Source organism: Acanthisitta chloris, unplaced genomic scaffold, assembly GCF_000695815.1.
Source record: "Acanthisitta chloris isolate BGI_N310 unplaced genomic scaffold, ASM69581v1 scaffold11192, whole genome shotgun sequence".
Taxonomy (NCBI): domain Eukaryota; kingdom Metazoa; phylum Chordata; class Aves; order Passeriformes; family Acanthisittidae; genus Acanthisitta; species Acanthisitta chloris.
Genome location: NW_008661084.1, coordinates 31,857 through 50,647, shown reverse-complemented (window position 1 = coordinate 50,647; position 18,791 = coordinate 31,857). Strand labels below are relative to the sequence as shown.

Here is an 18,791-nt window from a genome sequence, read left to right as displayed (position 1 = left end):
GCTGGTCTAGGGGAGGGTGTCCCTGCCTATGGCAGGGGGTTGGGACTGGGTGATCTATAAGCTCCATCCCAACCCCATATGATTCTATGAATAAATTAGTAGTGTTTTTATTTGGTTTACTTTTCAGTAGTCTGTATCACTGCATTAATTCCCAATAACCAATTTAGTTTAGATAACTTAGACCTTTAAAGAGTAACACACAGCCATTTATTTCTGTGATATTTAAGCAACTTGAGGGAATTGGTTCAGTATTACTGAGTGCTGTGTTAAAAGTCGAGATAAAAAATTAGGAGTTTCTGTTTTCTGATTTTAAGCTTCAAAATACAACATCACCATCATGCTGTTTTCTTACAATTATTATAAAATTTTAAACATGAACCATGTCTGTGTACAAATGTTTTAATTAAGTTGAACTTGTTTGGTTTTTTTCCTTTTTAGGTTCTCAGTCTTTTTACCAGGAACACAATGATGATATTTTGTGCCTCACTGTAAACCAGCACCCCAAGTTTACCAACATAGTGGCAACTGGCCAAGTAGGTATGTTTGTATTTTTGTAAAAAGAATTAACATAAGAGCATGCAATTAGGTCCTTGTAAGTTCATGATAAATCACAAAAATATCTGATTATGCTATCTCCGTTTGCATGAGTGTTACTCAGTTACCTGTCCTCTTTATATGTTTCTTTGAGTATAATTTAATAAAGATAAAAAATATTGAGGCATGAAAGAAGATTCAACTTGTATTTTGTTTGGAGTATTATCAAAACAATTTTTTCAGAAATATTAAGCCCCGTGAAATTAGTGTGGTTTTATGGAACCTATCAACTTGTGTTAGGCCTTCCAAAGAGTCGTAGCCCTTCCAAAGAAGGTGAATTTGAGTTATCCTTCATTTCTATAGGGACTAAACCCAGAATTCTTAAAATACTTGTCACTCTCTGTAGGTTTCATCTCAGCAAGCAAAATTACCTACTTGGTGGTTTGATACTCCATAGTTATAATATTCCAGGCAGAACCAAAACCCTCAGGGTGTTTCCCTGCAGATGAATTTAGATTTAGAGGGAAAATGTGTATTTCGTAGTGACAGTACAATTGATCTATGAAGTAAACAGGTTAAAAAAAAAAAAAAAAAAGAAAAAAACCTGTTGTGCATCTGCATAGCTGCTAGAAACTGCTGTTTCTGAATTTTGCAGAACAGTGATTTTTGTAGTCCTACAATTCAGTTGCAGTTTTTATAGCTTCAGTTTTTTCTCAACAGATTCAAACCCACATTGTTTTCTTCTGTGCAGAGGATAAAAAAACCTTCTTATTGTCTTTTAGCCAAAACACCTTTTTTTCCCCTGTAGGTTTGTTTTAGAAGTTTCATCTAAATAGAGTCAGTTTTTCAGGATTTATTACCTGCTCTTCCGTGTCTTCTTGATTTTTAAGGTGCATGTCTCATTAAAATTGACTTATCAATAATAGTAACTGCTTAGGTGAAATAGCTTCATTTCCTGGTGAGTTTTTTGCCTCACATTAATATTAAACAAATCATTAATGGAAATTACTTAAATGGAAAAATTATCAGCAAGTTTTGCCTATGGTTTGATTGCAAAAAACATTTACAGGAATTACAGACATTTTGTTGTCTTTAGGAATGTGCTTTTTCAGCATATTTCTTAGTCTGGCCCTGTTTGCCTTTCCATATGGGAAGAATGTGAAAATTTTTCTTCTTCAATGTTCATATTGCCCAAGGAAAACACAGGACTATTGATGCTTTTTTAAAAATTTCATAGTCATTTCTACATCAACTAGCAGTAGAACAATTTTAACTGTTTTGTCATGTGGATTAAGGCATACAAATCAGGGGCAGATGACCCTTAAAATGAGGCCACAAAACATATACTTTTAAGGAAAGAATTGAATCTGAAAGATGAGCTGGAAGGGAAATATCTTCAAACACTTATTTTTAGATTTTCAAACTACATTAAGGGTACATAGTCCATAAAGGACATACTTAAGTGCTGCTACTTCACCTACTGATGTGATGAGCACAAACACAGTGTCACCATCATGATTTAAATCTTTTAAAGGTTTTGTGAAACATTATCTCAAGTATTTTTAAATTGTGATGCTATGTAGAGTCTCAGTAATACTTCCCTGTACCTGAACCTTTATAATCCTGATTTCTTAATGCTTCTCTGGAAGAATATTGGGTGCATTTAGCACTTGTTCAGATCAGACTCTAATGCTACTCATTAGCAGAATAACAATCAGCATTTTTTCACTTCATTTGTTAAACTATCCATAACATGAAAAAAAATGGCTTTCATTTACTTCGGCAGAGAAAGACCTAACATGCACCAAACCAGATTTTTGTGTTGTAACTCAAAATGGAAATCAAAACATATTCATTCTCTGATTTATTTCTCATGGGACCTCCTTTTAACAGTAATTATTCCTCTTTAAAAGCAGTACTGGTGCTGCTGCAAGGCAGAGCTGGCATCAAGGTGTTTGTGAAGAAATTACACTAAATGTGGCATATATTTTCTTTAGCACTTACCTTATTTCTGATCTAATTATTTTTCTGCTGCTTTTCCATTACAGGAGACTCAGCAGATATGTCAGGTAAGGGAAATAACATTTTAACATCTTCAGGCATAGTTAGCCTATCTAGTAGCTGTCTGCAGCTTTATAGAGTCATAAGTGATGTGACTTCATTTTTAGTGTATCAAAACCCTGTGTCAGTCATATTACTGTCAGCACTGCATAGAAACCACAACAGCTCAGCAAATTGTAAATACAGAAATACAGATGTTAGAACACACTTATAAACTACTTTTGTTGTAGCCTATTCCCTCCTTGCTGTTTAGTGATTAGTGAGTTCTAATACCTACTGCTGCTGTAGCATTCCTGTGTATGCTTGCAGGTTTTGCAGACTTGTTGGGGCTGAAAATTGCCATTTGTTTTAGACATTCAATTAAGTCTAATTTTAAATGTGCATTTCTAAAGTAAGTTCCATTGAGGAGGCCTAGGTGACTGAGTGAAAAAAAAACAATCACCTCTCACATTTATGTATGATTGTCATGCAGTTATTACCACTGATCCAAAATGCTTGTTATGATGTCAATTTAATTTTTCCTGTATCATTTTGGGTCTTTGACAGTTTGACAGTCTTGACTGAGCTATTTTTTATTGATATGTTGTATTTTCAACTGTAATCTTAAAAGTTCATCACCATCATGTGTGAGTTCATTGTTGAGCAACCATAATTGCCTTGTGACAAATCTTCAGAGATGCATAAATGTGTGTTCATGTACTAGCAAGTATAATAATCTTCATGTGGATCTACAGCTTGTTCTGTGAAGAACAAATGTACAATGACATTTTTAATGTGTGTTGACTTCTTTTAAATATGCCAAATTGTGCTTACTCTAAGGATGGGAGGAAGAATATAGGTACCTTTTCCCACACTTTTAACCTATTTTAAAAAAAAAGCAGTGATGATATGGACATTTATATGAAAGAACATCTTTAGTCCTGCATATGGTGCCTGGACACTTTCCCTGTCTCACTTGTCTTCTTGCTACTGCAACTTTAGTTTGAGCTTGTGTATATTACTAAATTCTGTTGTCACTGCCTGAAACGAGCACTCTTACTTTCTTCTTCTTTGTGGAACCATTAGTCTGGAATCCAAGCTGCTGCCTTCACTAGAAAGTTGCATAGTGTCACATAAAATTTACTGACAGCTATTTGGCATCTTTCTTAGCAATAACTTGTGCTTTTCTAGTTCAAATTCTCAGTTGTCTCCAGTGGCTCAGGGCTTCTCGAAGCAGTTATGTTTGTAATAGGCTGGAATAGAAAACTAAATGTCGTAATGACTTGGTGTAGATTTGCTTCACCTTACTGAAGATATTTTTTGTCCTGCCAGCCCGTGGTAGCTTTATCTAACTGCTCCCAGAGGGAGATGACACCATAGAAAATCTCTCTTGTGACTGTTGAGTACTCCACAAGCAGGATGCAGTGTCAGGACAGAGACTTCCAGAAGAACTCCATCAAGTAGGAGGACCCAAGAGTCCATGTTCTCTGACCTGCAAATCTTGATCTGAAATATTTTGTTCTTATTCAGGAAATCTAGGTGAAAGTTTCTGTCTGCCACCCTAAAGAAAAGTTTTGGCCGAAGTTATAGAGCAGGTGCACAGGTCAAGGCCAATACTGAGGTTTACCAAGGGGAGTGCTGAAGAACGATAATCAAGCTTTCCCTTCCCTCAGCTTCCCATAGGGACAGCAAGGAGTTGAGATTTTTGGGACATGTCAGTTATTGCCAACTCCTACCCTTTATGCTTTAGTGACATGTCCATATTATGCTGTAGTACCTCTCAAAAGGTGGTGATAACAGCATCAGAAATTAGGAATATTGTTCTAAAGACTGTTTTGGAACAGCTGTGGAATTATGCTCAAAAACTGAGTTTCATGTGCCTAAAATTCTGCCTGGGTCCCTGTGCCTACTGTTTCCCATCACGTGTGCCCTTGAGGGCCTGCATTTAGCTGATTAGAAACACAAAGCATGAAGCTCAATAGAATTTAGTTTATGTGAATCTGAGTCTCTGACAAGAACAGTAAGCTCCAGACTGCAGTCAAATTTAGTAGAGATCAGAAGTAAATAAGTTTGAGAGAGAATTTTACTGTCCTGGAAATGCCCTAGATGCTGTTCAGAGATTACAAACTATAGGTGGATTGCAAGATCTTTGGAGAAGGCATTGCACTTGGGAAAAAACTAGCTGTCATCATGAGAGAGATAATCACATACATTAGTAGCATGGAAAGACAGTTTTTGCTGCAAAGAGCTTGCAGTCTAAACAATGCAAAACAAACACCCTAGTTCTTCTACATCAGTAAGCAAGCTGAGATTCAGCTGCCGCTCTCCGGAGAGGGCATGCATTTCAGACACATGGCCATTCTGTGGGAAGGAGATTTTGGCCTTGCACTGATTTCTCTGTAGCTATCACTTGTCCAAAAGCCCCATGTAGAAATGACAGTCTTGATCAGCTGCTCAGTACTTACGAATGTTTTTGAGTTTTACTAAGTTTTACTGGGAGAAAACCAGGAGAAGATAGCTCACTGTCAGAGCTTCTGCTGTGCTTCATAAATCCCATAACAGGCTGAGCAATGTTTCCATGCCTAGTAATGTAATGAGACTAATTTGTTAGTTAATAGTGCTACCTAATAATCCTGTTTGCCGTAAATTGATTTCTAAAGGGAGGCCAAAATCTCCTTTCTTTTCTCTCTTTATTTTTCCCCTGACTGATCACAACAATTTTATTTATCTGCTTAAAAAAAATTAACTGCTTCAATAAGCTACTTATTAGACATTTTGAAAATGTATAGTAATGACATGTTTTTATATTTGTGTAGCTACAGCTCCTTCTATTCACGTGTGGGATGCAATGAACAAACAGACACTGTCTGTACTGCGGTGCTACCATTCAAAGGGCGTTTGCTCAGTCAGTTTCAGTGCCACTGGCAAACTGCTGCTGTCCGTAGGGCTGGATCCTGAGCATACCATTACCATTTGGAAGTGGCAGGAAGGTAGGAAAGTGATTGTTTTTGTAGGATGTGTTTATATTGTTAGAGGTATGTTGGCTTGGGGCAAGAGCAATTGTAACACTAAAGTATCAGCAGATCAAAAATTGTTTAAATAAATGCTGTGCTCTGTACAACAGCTAAAATAGAGGTATTTACCCATCCTAGTAACTGCTAAATATATCTCCTTGGGAACTGTTTTGTAAAGATCCAGGTAGTTCACTGGTTTCCAGTTAGAATAATTAAAGAAAAATGTAATTTTTATTGTTGTTATTATTATTTCATTCTTCTCTGTTATTATTCTTCTCTAAAGTCTGATTACTGACTAGATTGTCATACTCCTTAAATTATTCCCCAAAATTGCAAATTGCAGAAATATGGTGCCAGTACAACTCCTCTATACGTCTTATGTAATTGATGTCTTAAGCTGTACTGCACATTTTCAGATTGGCTTTGATCTGTGCTCAGGATTTAGGTTAAAGCCATTTGGTGATCTTCTTTCCTCATCTCCTTTCTGTCTGGCAAAGCCATGCCCAGATTACGAATCTGATTCTCCACTCCTAGGGGTTTAGTTCCTCTCTCCTTAGGGATTTCTGTTGATCGACTAGTAACTCTCTGAAGTTTAAAGATCAGGTATAGAGCTAATAAAAAGTGATCTTTCACTGCTTGTCTGAGAGATCCTGTAGAGCTGGATGAAAGGTCAGATGTGTATTTGTACAGTGATGAGGGCTGTGTGGTAAAAGCTCATGCAACATACATTCCATTTCAGGCAGAACACGCCTGTCCTCATTCTTAAGAGTTGATACTGTTTCGAAATGGCAACTAAGGATCCTGATCAAGGAATCTTCATAAGGGTCCAAATGATTTTAAACGCATTTCTGGTTGAAAATTATTTTCTCAGCAAAGTCAAAATGTCCGTTTTCTTTCTGCCAGGTGCCAAAATTGCCAGCCGAGCTGGTCATAACCAGCGTATATTTGTAGCAGAATTCAGACCAGATTCAGATACCCAGTTTGTTTCTGTGGGAGTAAAACATGTGAGGTTCTGGACACTGGCTGGAAGAGCTCTTCTCAGTAAAAAAGGGCTGCTGAGCTCCATAGAAGAAGCACGGATGCAGACGATGCTCTCTGTAGCTTTCGGAGCGGTATGTACTCCAACAAACTGCCTGAAAATGCAGACAAACAAGATGTTTTATACCCTTCTTTCTTTGTTCAGTTCAGTGAGACTTTTCTAACATGCTGATGATGGTGTCAGTTGTTTTATTAAACTCAGCATTTCTAGTACTTGCTTGCTAGTTAGAACTAATGCCAGCTTTCTGTAGAACAGGAGAAAAATTATTATGGATTTGTTTGTTTTCAAAAGAAACAAACATAAGTGCTTTGGACTGATAAGACACTGCTTGGTACTTAATCCAGGTAAAACAAAACTGAGTCTAGAGTGCAGGAACCAAACAGTAGAAATGAGGCTAATTTTATGCCCACCTGGAGGTATATTATAATCTGTATGTATTACTACTCATGGGTAATCAGAGAGCAGCATTGTCCTTGGGGCATTCGTTAACATTTGTGACTGTAAGACAACCACAGTAGGGTTTTGTTTTGCTTGGGGTTTTTTGACATGTGCAGGCCTTGCTGCTAAGTTCCATGGCTCTGCTGTTTTGAGATTTTCTCTGTAGGAGCAGCACTCTTCAGCTGGGCAGGAAACCACAGATTTCTATTGCGGAGTGATGCTTTGCTTTGATTGTGTGCATTGCTGTCCTGTTTGACAATCTGTCTGTTGGGTCCAGACTGAATTTGCACCATTGATTTTAGAAACTGTAACTGGCCTGTGGTGTCATGTTTTCATGAGACAGTCTCTTTTCCAGAGTGGTGTCTGTCTATTTAAAAGATAATATTGCAAAGAAACAAGATATTTTCCAAATGGTAACTGTTATTGATGTACAGTTTACATCAATATTCTGGGGTTTGGGAAACATGTGTAAACTTTCTTATGGAGAGACAGATTCTTAGTGTGAGAATCAGGCTGTATGCTAAATGGCCTGGAGTTTGAGGTTGTTTGAGAATGCAGAGCTTGCAGGAATTTTTGTGAAATGCTGTGGAAACTGAATAAAGCCAAACAGGTGGGTTCTCCTTACTTCCTGTAGAGAGCAGTTCTGGGACTGCTTTTCTTGATTTTTGTCTCAGAAGGTGATAGTTCAGGTACCCCTAAACAGAAGCTGGAAACAGCCCAGCAGTTATGCTGTGAGGATGGCCAGAGAATCTGCTCTCAGACTATGGAAGGGGCAATAAGAACCTCTAGGGACAAAACAATAAGCTACTATATTCCTTCTTCTACAGCAGTAAATAAACACAATCTAGCCTAAATGCAAGCGGTGATGATCTTTGTTTCTGAATGTTATTCTTCCTGCCTTACTCAGAACCAGATGATGAGTATATTTTTCCCCTTTTCAGAATAACTTGACATTTACAGGTACTATTAGTGGAGATGTTTGTGTTTGGAAAGATCATGTGTTGATACGAATTGTGGCCAAAGCTCACAATGGACCTGTTTTCACAATGTACACCACATTGAGAGATGGTTTGATCGTTACAGGAGGCAAAGAAAGGCCGTGAGTCTTCCTTTTTCTTTTTATTCTGCATGCACATGTACTCTTTAAAAATGGTTTGGATTCATCCCATCTAACACTAGTCTGTTGAGACACCAAAACCAGAAGAGTAGACTCTTTTGGATCCTTGAATAAGTGTTAGGAAAAAGTGTAGCCACCACCTCCAACAGGCAAGTAACCCCACATGAGCTTCAGCTGCCTATTTTTTTTTCTATTTGTAGTAAGAGAAAGCCTAGAGTTGCTAGAATCCTGACAAGGGTGCCTTACTTAATTGCCTGAAGTCAGGGGGGATGAATCAGAATCTAAGTGCTGTACACAATCGAAGTGCTGTGTCTGCTGTTCAGACATTTTATGATGACTTTACACTTTTGTGGTTAAAAGTAATAGGCAACTGTAAATAAATGATGTGAATGGATTATCAGTTACGTTGCATTATCTATTAGAATGGATTATCAGTTACATTGCATTCTCTATTAGATTGCATTACATCAATTAGTTACACCTCCTTAAGCTGAAAACAGCTGAACTGTTATAATCAAAGGTAGCCTTGAAATCACCTTATCATGTTACTAAATGGTTCAACAGTATTTATCAGAGGATTGTTTATGAGAGAAGACAAAAACATTTAGTTTGAAATTTAGAATCACAGGACGGTTAGGGTTGGAAGAGATCTTAAAGATCTAGCTCCAACACCCATTTAGCTTTAAGCACTTAGAAGTTACCTAGTCCTTGTGGGTTACTTCTCTTTCTGAAGATATACTGAAGTTGTTAACCCAAGTAATTTGAACAATTATGATTAAATAAATGAAGGATAAATTTTATAGCAGCATGATACACAGCTTTTTTCAAAGTTATGGTGGCAGAGGCAAGCTGTCTTCTCAAATCTAAGGTACAGCAAGATCCTTTTGTTTCTGGGGTTGTAAGCAAAATAACTCCTCAAACAGTTAGGTCTTTTATTGCCTTGCTAATGATAAAAGAACATGATGCAGCTGTAATACAGTCCATCTGATGACATGATAGTGCTCCATTTTGCAGGACACAAGCCACTTACTGTCTTTTCAGACTCAACTGAAAATTTACTTGTTCTTGTGCTTGAAATATTTTCTTCTAATGTTTGTAAACACTTCCCTGATTTTATTTGGAGGACATTTTCTCTACCACTTAGCTTCAGAGCCTCTTAATAATTAGTATTTGACCTGAAAGGAATAGTCAGGAATAACAAACAGTAAGAATCAATAATTTATCTCCTGTGAGAAGATGAAGTATTGACAGTATACAAAGCAAAAGCCATGTTTAGGAAGATTGCCTGCCTGCATCTGCCTCAGCATTCCTGGGTGCAGCTCTGCAGCCTCTTTTGGTAAACTCTTTTTGCTGAGTATGATGACCAAACACATATCAAAGCAGTGAGAAGCAAAGAGTCCTATTGCAAGGACTAGGAATTTATAATTCATTGCAGTTCTTTTGGTAATAATAGTACAAAAGCAGGAATTGTGATTAGATTTCCTGAAGTTCTTTGTCAGAGGTTGTTCAGTAGTCAAAGTTATTTCAAGGGCAGCTCAATATTGTGGAGCATTTTCTCTGTTTGGGGAGATTCTTTTCTCTCTTTAGATAATTCATATCCCAGCTCAGCAGTAAATGCCAGATTTAGAACTGTTTCAGTAAACATCCCCCTTTTTAGAAATGTTTTTCATTTGAATGTGTTCTTTACTGAAATACCATTTTTTTGCAAGTGTCTGGGAAACCTAGTGTTTTCATGATTAATACCTACTAGATGGGTATCTTGTGCAATTAACACTGTGTGGTTTTTCTGCTGTGTCTTTGCCATTTATTTCACAGTAGTGAAAATAGAGACATTTTCACAGTAGTGAAAATCTTTTGTCATTTATTCACAGGAGTAAAATGTATCTCTCTGGTTTCCCTCGACTATGTTTTGATAATCTCTGCCTGTGATATTATTAAGATAGCAGTTTGTTCTCACACTTAACTGTTCTTTTGACTAGACAAATTCCCTCAGTGCTACTCATTCCAACTAAGCTCAGCATGCTCATCTTTCAACTTGTTCTATACAATAGTACAGTGAGGACTTGGAGTCAGTACATCTTGCTTCGCTAGGAGACTCAGCATATTAACATCACCTGCTCTATGAAGACAAGTTGAATCTTTAACGATTTAAAACATACTAAAATGTCTCATTTGCAATACATTACTTTAAATAATGTAGTTCTTTCCTACATGATTGTACTTTTTGCACCAGACATTATTCTCATGGTCATTCCTGATGTCTTTATAGTTCAAAGGAAGGAGGAGCAGTTAAGCTATGGGATCAAGAGCTGAAACGATGTCGTGCCTTCAGACTAGAGACAGGACAAATGACAGACTGTGTTCGCTCTGTTTGTAGAGGCAAGGTAAGGAAAGCCTCGTGTCTGCCAAATAAAACCTATAATTTGTGAATTGTTCTGTAAATATTGGATAAAATGTTTCTGCTTTCTCTTGTAATGAACATCTGAAATGAAAGGTTAAGCTAGGAAGTGTCTACAGCACTGCGGCAGAACAAGATCAACTTTTTGAGATCATAGGATCATAGATTCAACCAGGTTGGAAGAGACCTCAAAGATTATTGAGTCCAACCCTACTGTAGTTACTAGACCATGGCACTAAGTGCCACATCCAGTCTCATCTTGAAAACCTCCAGGGATGGTGAATCCACCACCTCCCTGGGCAGCACATTCCAATGCCTGAGCACTCTCTCTGTAAAAAATCTCTTCCTAATATCCAACCTAACCCTCCCCTGGCAGAGCTTGAGTCTGTGCCCTCTTGTCCTCCTGCTGGTTGCCTGGGAGAAGAGACCAACCCCCACCTGACTCCAACCTCCTGCCAGGGAGTTGTAGAGGGTGATAAGGTCTTCCCCGAGCCTCCTCTTCTCCAGGCTGAACACCCCCAGCTCCCTCAGCCTCTCCTCATGGCACTTGTGCTTGAGTCCCTTCACCAGCCTCGTTGCTCTTCTCTGGACCTGCTCCAGCACTTCAATATCCTTCCTGAACTGAGGGGCCCAGAACTGAGCACAGGTGTGGCCTCACCAGCACCAAGTCCAGGGGCAGAATCACCTCCCTGGTCCTGCTGACCACACTGTTCCTGATCCAGGCCAGGATGCCATTGGCCTTCTTGGCCCCCTGAGCACACTGCTGGCTCATGTTCAGAGATGTTAGGATAATATTCCATATATGTTTTCATTAAAGACTAATTAAGGATTTCCTTTCTATTTTCACACTTCAGATATCAAATATCAACTACCAAATAACCAGCAATAACTCAGCTAGCATCATGATATCTGTGCAGCTTTGCACTTTAATAAATCAGAGGAGTTTATCGAATAAATTATGTTTGATTATTTGATTTCTTGATTTAAGCAAACTTTCTTGACAGAACTGTAGCTTTAGATCATATCTTTATTACTGTTCAGCATGAGTAGTTAATATATTATATCAGAGATAATTCTTTCACTGTTGTTCAAGGGGAAGATTCTCGTTGGGACGAGAAATGCTGAGATAATTGAAGTTGGAGAGAAAAATGCTGCATGTAACATTCTAATTAATGGTCACATGGATGGACCAATCTGGGGCCTAGCAACACATCCATCCAGAGATTTTTTCCTTTCTGCTGCAGAAGATGGCACAGTAAGGCTCTGGGATATTGCTGAAAAGGTAGGTGTTGGAGAATAGTTCTTTAAAAGAAAAAGGATTTTGGTGGTGTCACAGACTTGAAACTTGGTTTTTAATGTATTCTGAGGATAATCCATCTGATACTGTTAGCATGTTAACTATTAGCAGAAGGTACTTTTAAAATATGGACAAATAATAACAGTTACTCTCTGGGGTTTGATTTCTTCACAGAAGATGCTGAACAAAGTCAGCTTAGGACATGCAGCTCGTACTGTTTGTTACAGCCCAGAAGGAGATATGGTAGCTATTGGCATGAAAAATGGAGAGTTTATTATCTTGCTTGTGACCTCTCTAAAAATTTGGGGGAAAAAAAGGGACAGAAGATCAGCGATTCAAGATATCAGGTGAGAAAATATAATGCCTTTGTCTGTTGTAGTATTCTAGAAATCTCTAATATTTTGATTTTTTATAATACAGTTTTGTGTTCTGAGGAGCATTGCAATGATATTTGAGGGAGCTGGAATCAGTGAGTGAATTGTGGAGTGGGTGTGATTCCTCTGATAGCAGGAATAAAGAGGAAGGAGGAGGTACCTGAAGATAAGAGATAGCAATCAGTCATACAGGCTGGTGGTGTGGGCAGCAGTGACAAGTGGTGTTCCTCAAGGGCTGTCAGTGGCACCACTGCTGTTTAATGTCTTTGTCAGACACATGGACAGTGGGATTGAGTGCACCCTCAGCAAGTTTGCTGCTGCCTGTCTGTCAGTTTGCTCTTTGTTCTGTTTGGTTGAAAGGAGTTATAAATAAAATTCTGTTTCTCTTTCCTGAGTGGAGGACAAGACTCTTTCCTCTGTGAGATAAATTGGTCATGATCAGCTAAGGAAAGCTTTTGGAGAGCAAGTAGGATGAGTGAGAGAAATACAAGCAAGCAGGGACCTTGGAGACAGGAGAGCTCTGCTAGAAGATAGGGACTTGCTGGAATCAGAAGGCTGTCCCAAGGTATGTTTCAGAGAGGACAGAAATAAATAAATTTCCCTAATAACACAGAAAGGGCTGCGAGGAATTTGTTCAGCTTGGGAAACTACCGAGTTTCAAGACTAGAAAGGAAAAGCGGAGGAAAGAAACCACTGTGCAAAGATACATTGGGCAGCCAAAAGTTTTGATTTCTCCTCTTTTTAGTCCATACATTTCATCTAGAAGGTCTGGCATTTTCTTCATTTACAGCATTTCATTTTTCTAGTTCATAACCTTGTAAGTATAGCATCAGAGTCAAAGTCATCAGGGGCATGTCACACGTTGTTAGACCGTTGGGATGGTCATGAGATCAGATAATGAACAGAGTTATTCAGGAGATACTCCCAGTTCACTTATATATGTGTCATGTGTACCAAAATTATTGCCACTTTCTACTGGATATGCACTCCCTGCAAATTTTATGTCAAAAGTTATTTTGCTTAGCAGACTGAATACTCTGCCTCCCTCTACTTCTGGGCAGCAGGACTTGAAATGCAAATTCACCTGTGTTTCTTAAGTCATAGAATCTGTTGTAAGTGCCAACCTGTGCTCATAAATTCCTTCTATCTGTCCAGGTTTAGCCCAGATTCTCGTTACCTAGCAGTTGGTTCCAGTGAGAATGCAGTGGATTTTTATGATCTGACCTTGGGTCCCACACTGAATCGAATCAGCTATTGCAAAGATATCCCAAGTTTTGTGATCCAGATGGACTTCTCTGCTGATAGCTCTTACCTACAGGTACCAGTCATTAATTGTTCAAGGTATTGAATGGAAAATGTAGTCAGAGCAGATACTCTGCAAGTACTTTCCTTTGACAGCTGCTGAGTTTGGTAGCTAAATGTTGGAGTAGTATGTTGCTGTCACTAGACTGTTGCTTTGTTGTTGTGATAAGTGGATGACTTGAGTTTTGAATAGTTTTCCTGGAGACTGAATACAAGAAATAAGCATAGAAATGAGAAACAGATTTCAAAATCACTGTGATGTGTCTCCCTGTGCTTTTATCTCTGTGATGCTGATGGGCTGTCTCACAGGCCCGGGGACCTGTGAATTCTTCATTTCTCTTACCAGAATGGCAGCATTACACATCATTTTAGTGCTAGCTTTTGTGGAGCAGCACCAAAATCATGGTGTTACAACTCCCACCCATAGGAGGGCTCAAGCATTTCTTAAAACCAAAATGAACTATGTATACTTTGCTTTCTATATTTATATCATATCTGAGAGGACAAATAAAATAAGCACTTCTTGTCGTCAAATTGACATTTACAGGCTAAGAGGAACACCTTTGTGTCAGTTTTAAAGACAGGAATTTATTTTGCCTTATTTGTGTGTGTACACATCCCCCCACATTAACACACTATGTAGAGAGAGCTAGTATGTGCAGGCTGTGAGATGTTTCAATTTTTTTTTTATTAGACATTTAAATGTTAAGATTTCTTATGCTTTCTTACTGTTGCTTTATGCTCATATAGATTTTGGAGAAATTTCAACCCAGTTTTCTCAATAGCTAACTTACTTTATGGAGGAAAAGATAATTAAGAAAATGCTTCTCAAAGCCCTTTAGAATTATAGTTTCATCTTTTGAAACAAGTCCATGTATTCTAAATTCTCTGTGGTCATCTCGAAGGTCTCTACGGGGTCTTACAAGAGGCAAGTGTATGAAGTGCCTTCAGGAAAACAGCTTGTGGATCAGGCTGTGATTGACAGAATAACATGGGCTACTTGGACAAGGTAAATGATTCACATGTTCACACCTCTTAAAACACTTGTAACTAACTGCCAGGAGAAGCACCTACTGTTTAAGAGCATGTTTCATTCCTTCATTCGGTCAGACACTTTCTGCTCTGGCTGCAGATGAGCTAAGTGCAGTGCAGCAAAAGGCAGCACAGAGCAGAGTCCATCAGCAGACATCAACTGTTTGGCCAGTGAGGACATTGAGAAAAACTCATCTGTCACAGCTGCTTTTCTACTCACTGGGTATCTCTAGCTCCTTTGATGCAGCTCTAGCAACCTCTAGTTTGTTCATTGCACTGTGCAAGTTATCTGGAATCACTGTTTGCTTCAAAAAAGTGATGAGAGTACAGGGAAAATTGAAATACATCAAAACATGAAAAGACAATACAAGACCAGGATAATTCTGGATTGCACTAATGGTATCTGCATAATAGAGTTGCTATTAACATTTGCATATGAAAAGCATACAAAAGTTCTTTTAAATACCTTAAGGTTGTTAGATTTCAATCAAGATGTTATATGAAGGGTGATACCATATTTTATTTTTACTTCACATTTAAATAATGTGTTTGCTAGGCTATGCAAATCTGATTTCCTGTGCCTTATTTCAGGCTCCTTTGCCTGCTTTCAATTATTGTCCTCTAATTATCACCCTCAGACAAAAATTAAGAAAAAATACTTGAAAGTTTTCCACATATGAACCACTTTAAACGGTAATAATCCTGACTGTTTTCTGGAAGACATAACTAAAACTGCAAGCTTTTAGAGGGCTCTGAAAGACTCATTTTGCTAGCTGTTTGTTTTCTTGTCTGGGTAATTGAGTTTTGTCACCTCTTTGATGTGAAAACAATAAACTGGTGCTTTCTGAGCCAGATCAGTACATCTGAAGTAAATCAGGCCCTTCCAAATGCAGTGTGCTGTGCTCTGAATGGGGAGGAAACAATCACAGAAAAATCCCAAATCATTCACCCATTAACAAATGATAAATTGCTGTTTCTGTATTTTCTTTGAGGTGAGCATATACATTGCAAGCAGAGCTGAATAAAAGCCTTTTTATAAGGCTTTGCAAAGGAACTTTTCTGAATCTTAAGATAATTATGTTTTCTGTTTAGGACAATTTCTCTGTCTGATAATGATGAAGAATCTTCACTGAACTCAGGGAAAATTTTCTTCTAATTGAGATGAAAATGTTGCAGAATCAACAAAACATAGTTATAATGAGAATATACAAATTTTTTTTTCCAAAACCTGAAACTTGTTCATCTAATGCTTATGCTTTGACTTCATATTTCTAATCATCCTTTCTTTATTCTCTTTTGTTTTGCACATGCTTCACTGCACAATGTTAGTGCTATTGATTTCACCTCTGCTTCTTATCATTGCCATGGGCCATGTTATTTTGGGAATTATATCCCTGAATCAGTTTCAGAAGCAATTACAGAATGGCATAAAAATTAATTACAGAGTAAAACTTACATGAGATGTGTATGTGTAAGAATAAAGTGTAAAAATTGCATTTTTATAGAACCACTTAGAATATGAGAGCTGCTTTCTGATTTCTTACTCTATTGTTTTTGCTGTGATTTTCAAAAGAATCTCTTGCTCTTCTGTTTCAGTGTTCTAGGGGATGAAGTGATTGGAATCTGGTCCAGGCATGCTGAAAAAGCTGATGTAAACTGTGCTTGTGTCTCTCACTCGGGAATCAATCTTGTAACAGGCGATGATTTTGGCATGGTCAAACTGTTTGACTTTCCATGTCCTGAAAAATTTGTAAGAACTTGTTTTTGCATGGTTACAACAACAAGTACTGTTGATATCATGGTCTTGTCTTGTTTCCCTAGAAGACATATGATGGAAATATTTCCTTCTCTAAATCTGTAGCTTTGTAATGCATCTATGTAACTTTAGCTCTATAGTCTCACGTGTGCTTCACCGCAGAGTTTTCTTACCATTTCATAGTATCATAGTACAGTAAGGGGTTGGAATGGACCTTAGGGATCATCTAGTCCCAACCCCCTGACATGGGCAGGGACACCTCCCACCAGAGCAGGTTGCTCAAGGCTTTATCCAACCTGACCTTGAACACTGCATGTGTAAGAGCTCTTGCTATGACCTCTTGGAGGTGTTAGTATTGTCTGCCAGTCTGCATTAGCACAGTGCCTTCATGCTGAAAATTTCAAAGCCCTTAGTCTTTTCCATGTCTCTGATCCATTTGACAGGTGAGGAAGAAAGCTAGTGATTTTAGTCCCATCTGTGTGTCTCCATGGATGAAGACTTCACAGATTTTTCACTAACACTGCTCACACACAATGAAAATATTGTTTTGAGTGTTGGGAACTGGACACAAAATTTAGAAGTTAATCATGTAACAAGATGTATTTCATCTTACTGTGTTAGCTTGAGCACTGCTCCCCATTTGCAAGTGCTCTCTCATTTGGTGACAATTTAATCTGTGTTGCAGCTCAGTAGTAGTTCTTCTCCATGACATCTTTCACGTTTGATAAGCTATGTAACTTCTGACTGATATAAATATGTGATGCAATAAAAAGGTAGATTAAAAACATGCATGCCCTGTGTGATGTAGGAGGGCACAGAATAGTTAGACTCTCTCATTCTGTTGTTGTTTGTGGTTTTTTTCAGGCAAAACACAAGCGATTTTTAGGTCACTCTGCCCACTTAACGAACATTCGATTTACGAGTGGAGATAGATACGTGGTCAGTGCTGGAGGGGATGACTGCAGGTGTGTATCCTTTACTGTCAAAGTACATGGCAGTGGACATAACAGTTCATAACAACGTAAAGCTCAAGTTCCGCCTGCAGCTTTTTATCCAGGCACTTGCTTTTCTGTTTGCATATAAAGAAGAAAATGTTTGCCACAAAATAAGTAGCCCAAATAGTAATGTGCACAGTTAAGGTTTAATAAATCAAAACCTTCACATCTATATTCAGAGCATCATACCTTTAACTGAGATTTTTCTTTCTGCTGTGTTAGCCATTTCTTTTAACAGCATTGTAGTCCTCTGTATCTCATATTTAATCTCTTTTTGAAAACACAGCTTATTTGTCTGGAAGTGTGTGCATATGCCTCACTGAGAGAGACATGGAGACTTGCAAAGAGGATGCTGCATGAAGTACCAGGCATGAAACACCCAGGATTGCAATGCGACGTTCTGCTGTGCCCTGCATGCATGAGAAATGGTGCTGACCCAAGACACAGAGCCATCTGTCTCTGAAAGACAAGTACCTAGAGTCTGTCAGGAGGATGGACTGTCACAAATACACTGAGGCTGCTAGATGTGCTTCAGTATCACATAATCTGGGTTTGTATTCCACTCACTGCCAGATGTTGAAAATGAAATATGTGGATAAAAGGAAAAGTGAATTGATAATCAATGTACAGTTTCACAGCAAGTTCCTGGGGTTTTGATCAAGAGATGCTGTTTCTGACCTAGTGCTGTACATTGATCTATTTTCAGCATGAATGTTTTTCCCTTAAGTTTTGAGGTCTAAATAGCATAGATAAAGAGAGTATTCCATATTTTATTACTGAAAGAGACCATATATAAACTCTGAAATATATAGTATTTTAATAAATGTCTAATTGTTATAATGGAAATTATATTTCTATGACTAGTCAAAAGAAAACATCATCTGGTGAAGCAGAAAATAATAGAACTGATTCCTTAGCACTGAAATATTTCTGTATGTAGAGGCCTGGGTCACAGTCATGTCTGGTGAAAGCTGTTGGGTATGCATGATCTTCATGGCTAATTTAGTGTTTTTGTTGCACTTAAACATTAAATTAGTTCTGTGAGCAAAAATAGATTTGCTCACTTTGCGAGTGCCTTGCCCACTACCTAAAAGTCTAACTCCAATTTTTGCCTTGTGAATAAAAGTATTCTCAGTGGAAGAGAGGTCATTGCTGTGTTACTTGACTGGGCTGTTAGCCTCTATGCTGGAAATGAGGAGTAGGGTGAGGATTTTGTAGTCTTCGTCATTGATAAAGCTTGGGATGTCACCAGTGGCAAGAACAGAATTTCATAGCAATATGAATTGATTTTATTTTCTCAGCATCATAGGGGGGGTTCAGAGAGAATATAAACTTTCCAAGCATTATATTTTGTACATTTGAACTTTTTAACAGAGTTAGGACTAGCTGGGGGAGGTCTCTACTCAGATTTCTCTCCTGATTGTAACAAATGTCTAATCATATGCTTCCTCAAAT

General features: G+C 38.1%; 1 protein-coding gene across 1 annotated transcript in view; it reads left to right on the top strand.

The window, feature by feature from the left end:
• Positions 1–17,659, top strand: part of LOC103797859 (echinoderm microtubule-associated protein-like 5) — a gene marked incomplete at its 5' end in the record, with an annotated part of 35,893 nt that extends 18,234 nt beyond the window's left edge. Inside the window, 13 exons of the mRNA XM_009070096.1 lie at positions 439–537; positions 2,583–2,603; positions 5,391–5,564; positions 6,492–6,700; positions 8,007–8,164; positions 10,452–10,566; positions 11,674–11,862; positions 12,052–12,224; positions 13,407–13,569; positions 14,459–14,562; positions 16,182–16,335; positions 17,206–17,306; positions 17,623–17,659. Coding sequence (XP_009068344.1) covers positions 439–537; positions 2,583–2,603; positions 5,391–5,564; positions 6,492–6,700; positions 8,007–8,164; positions 10,452–10,566; positions 11,674–11,862; positions 12,052–12,224; positions 13,407–13,569; positions 14,459–14,562; positions 16,182–16,335; positions 17,206–17,306; positions 17,623–17,659 — 1,697 coding nt within the window. The remainder of the gene's footprint in view (positions 1–438; positions 538–2,582; positions 2,604–5,390; positions 5,565–6,491; positions 6,701–8,006; positions 8,165–10,451; positions 10,567–11,673; positions 11,863–12,051; positions 12,225–13,406; positions 13,570–14,458; positions 14,563–16,181; positions 16,336–17,205; positions 17,307–17,622) is intronic.
• Positions 17,660–18,791: the final 1,132 nt, after the last annotated feature.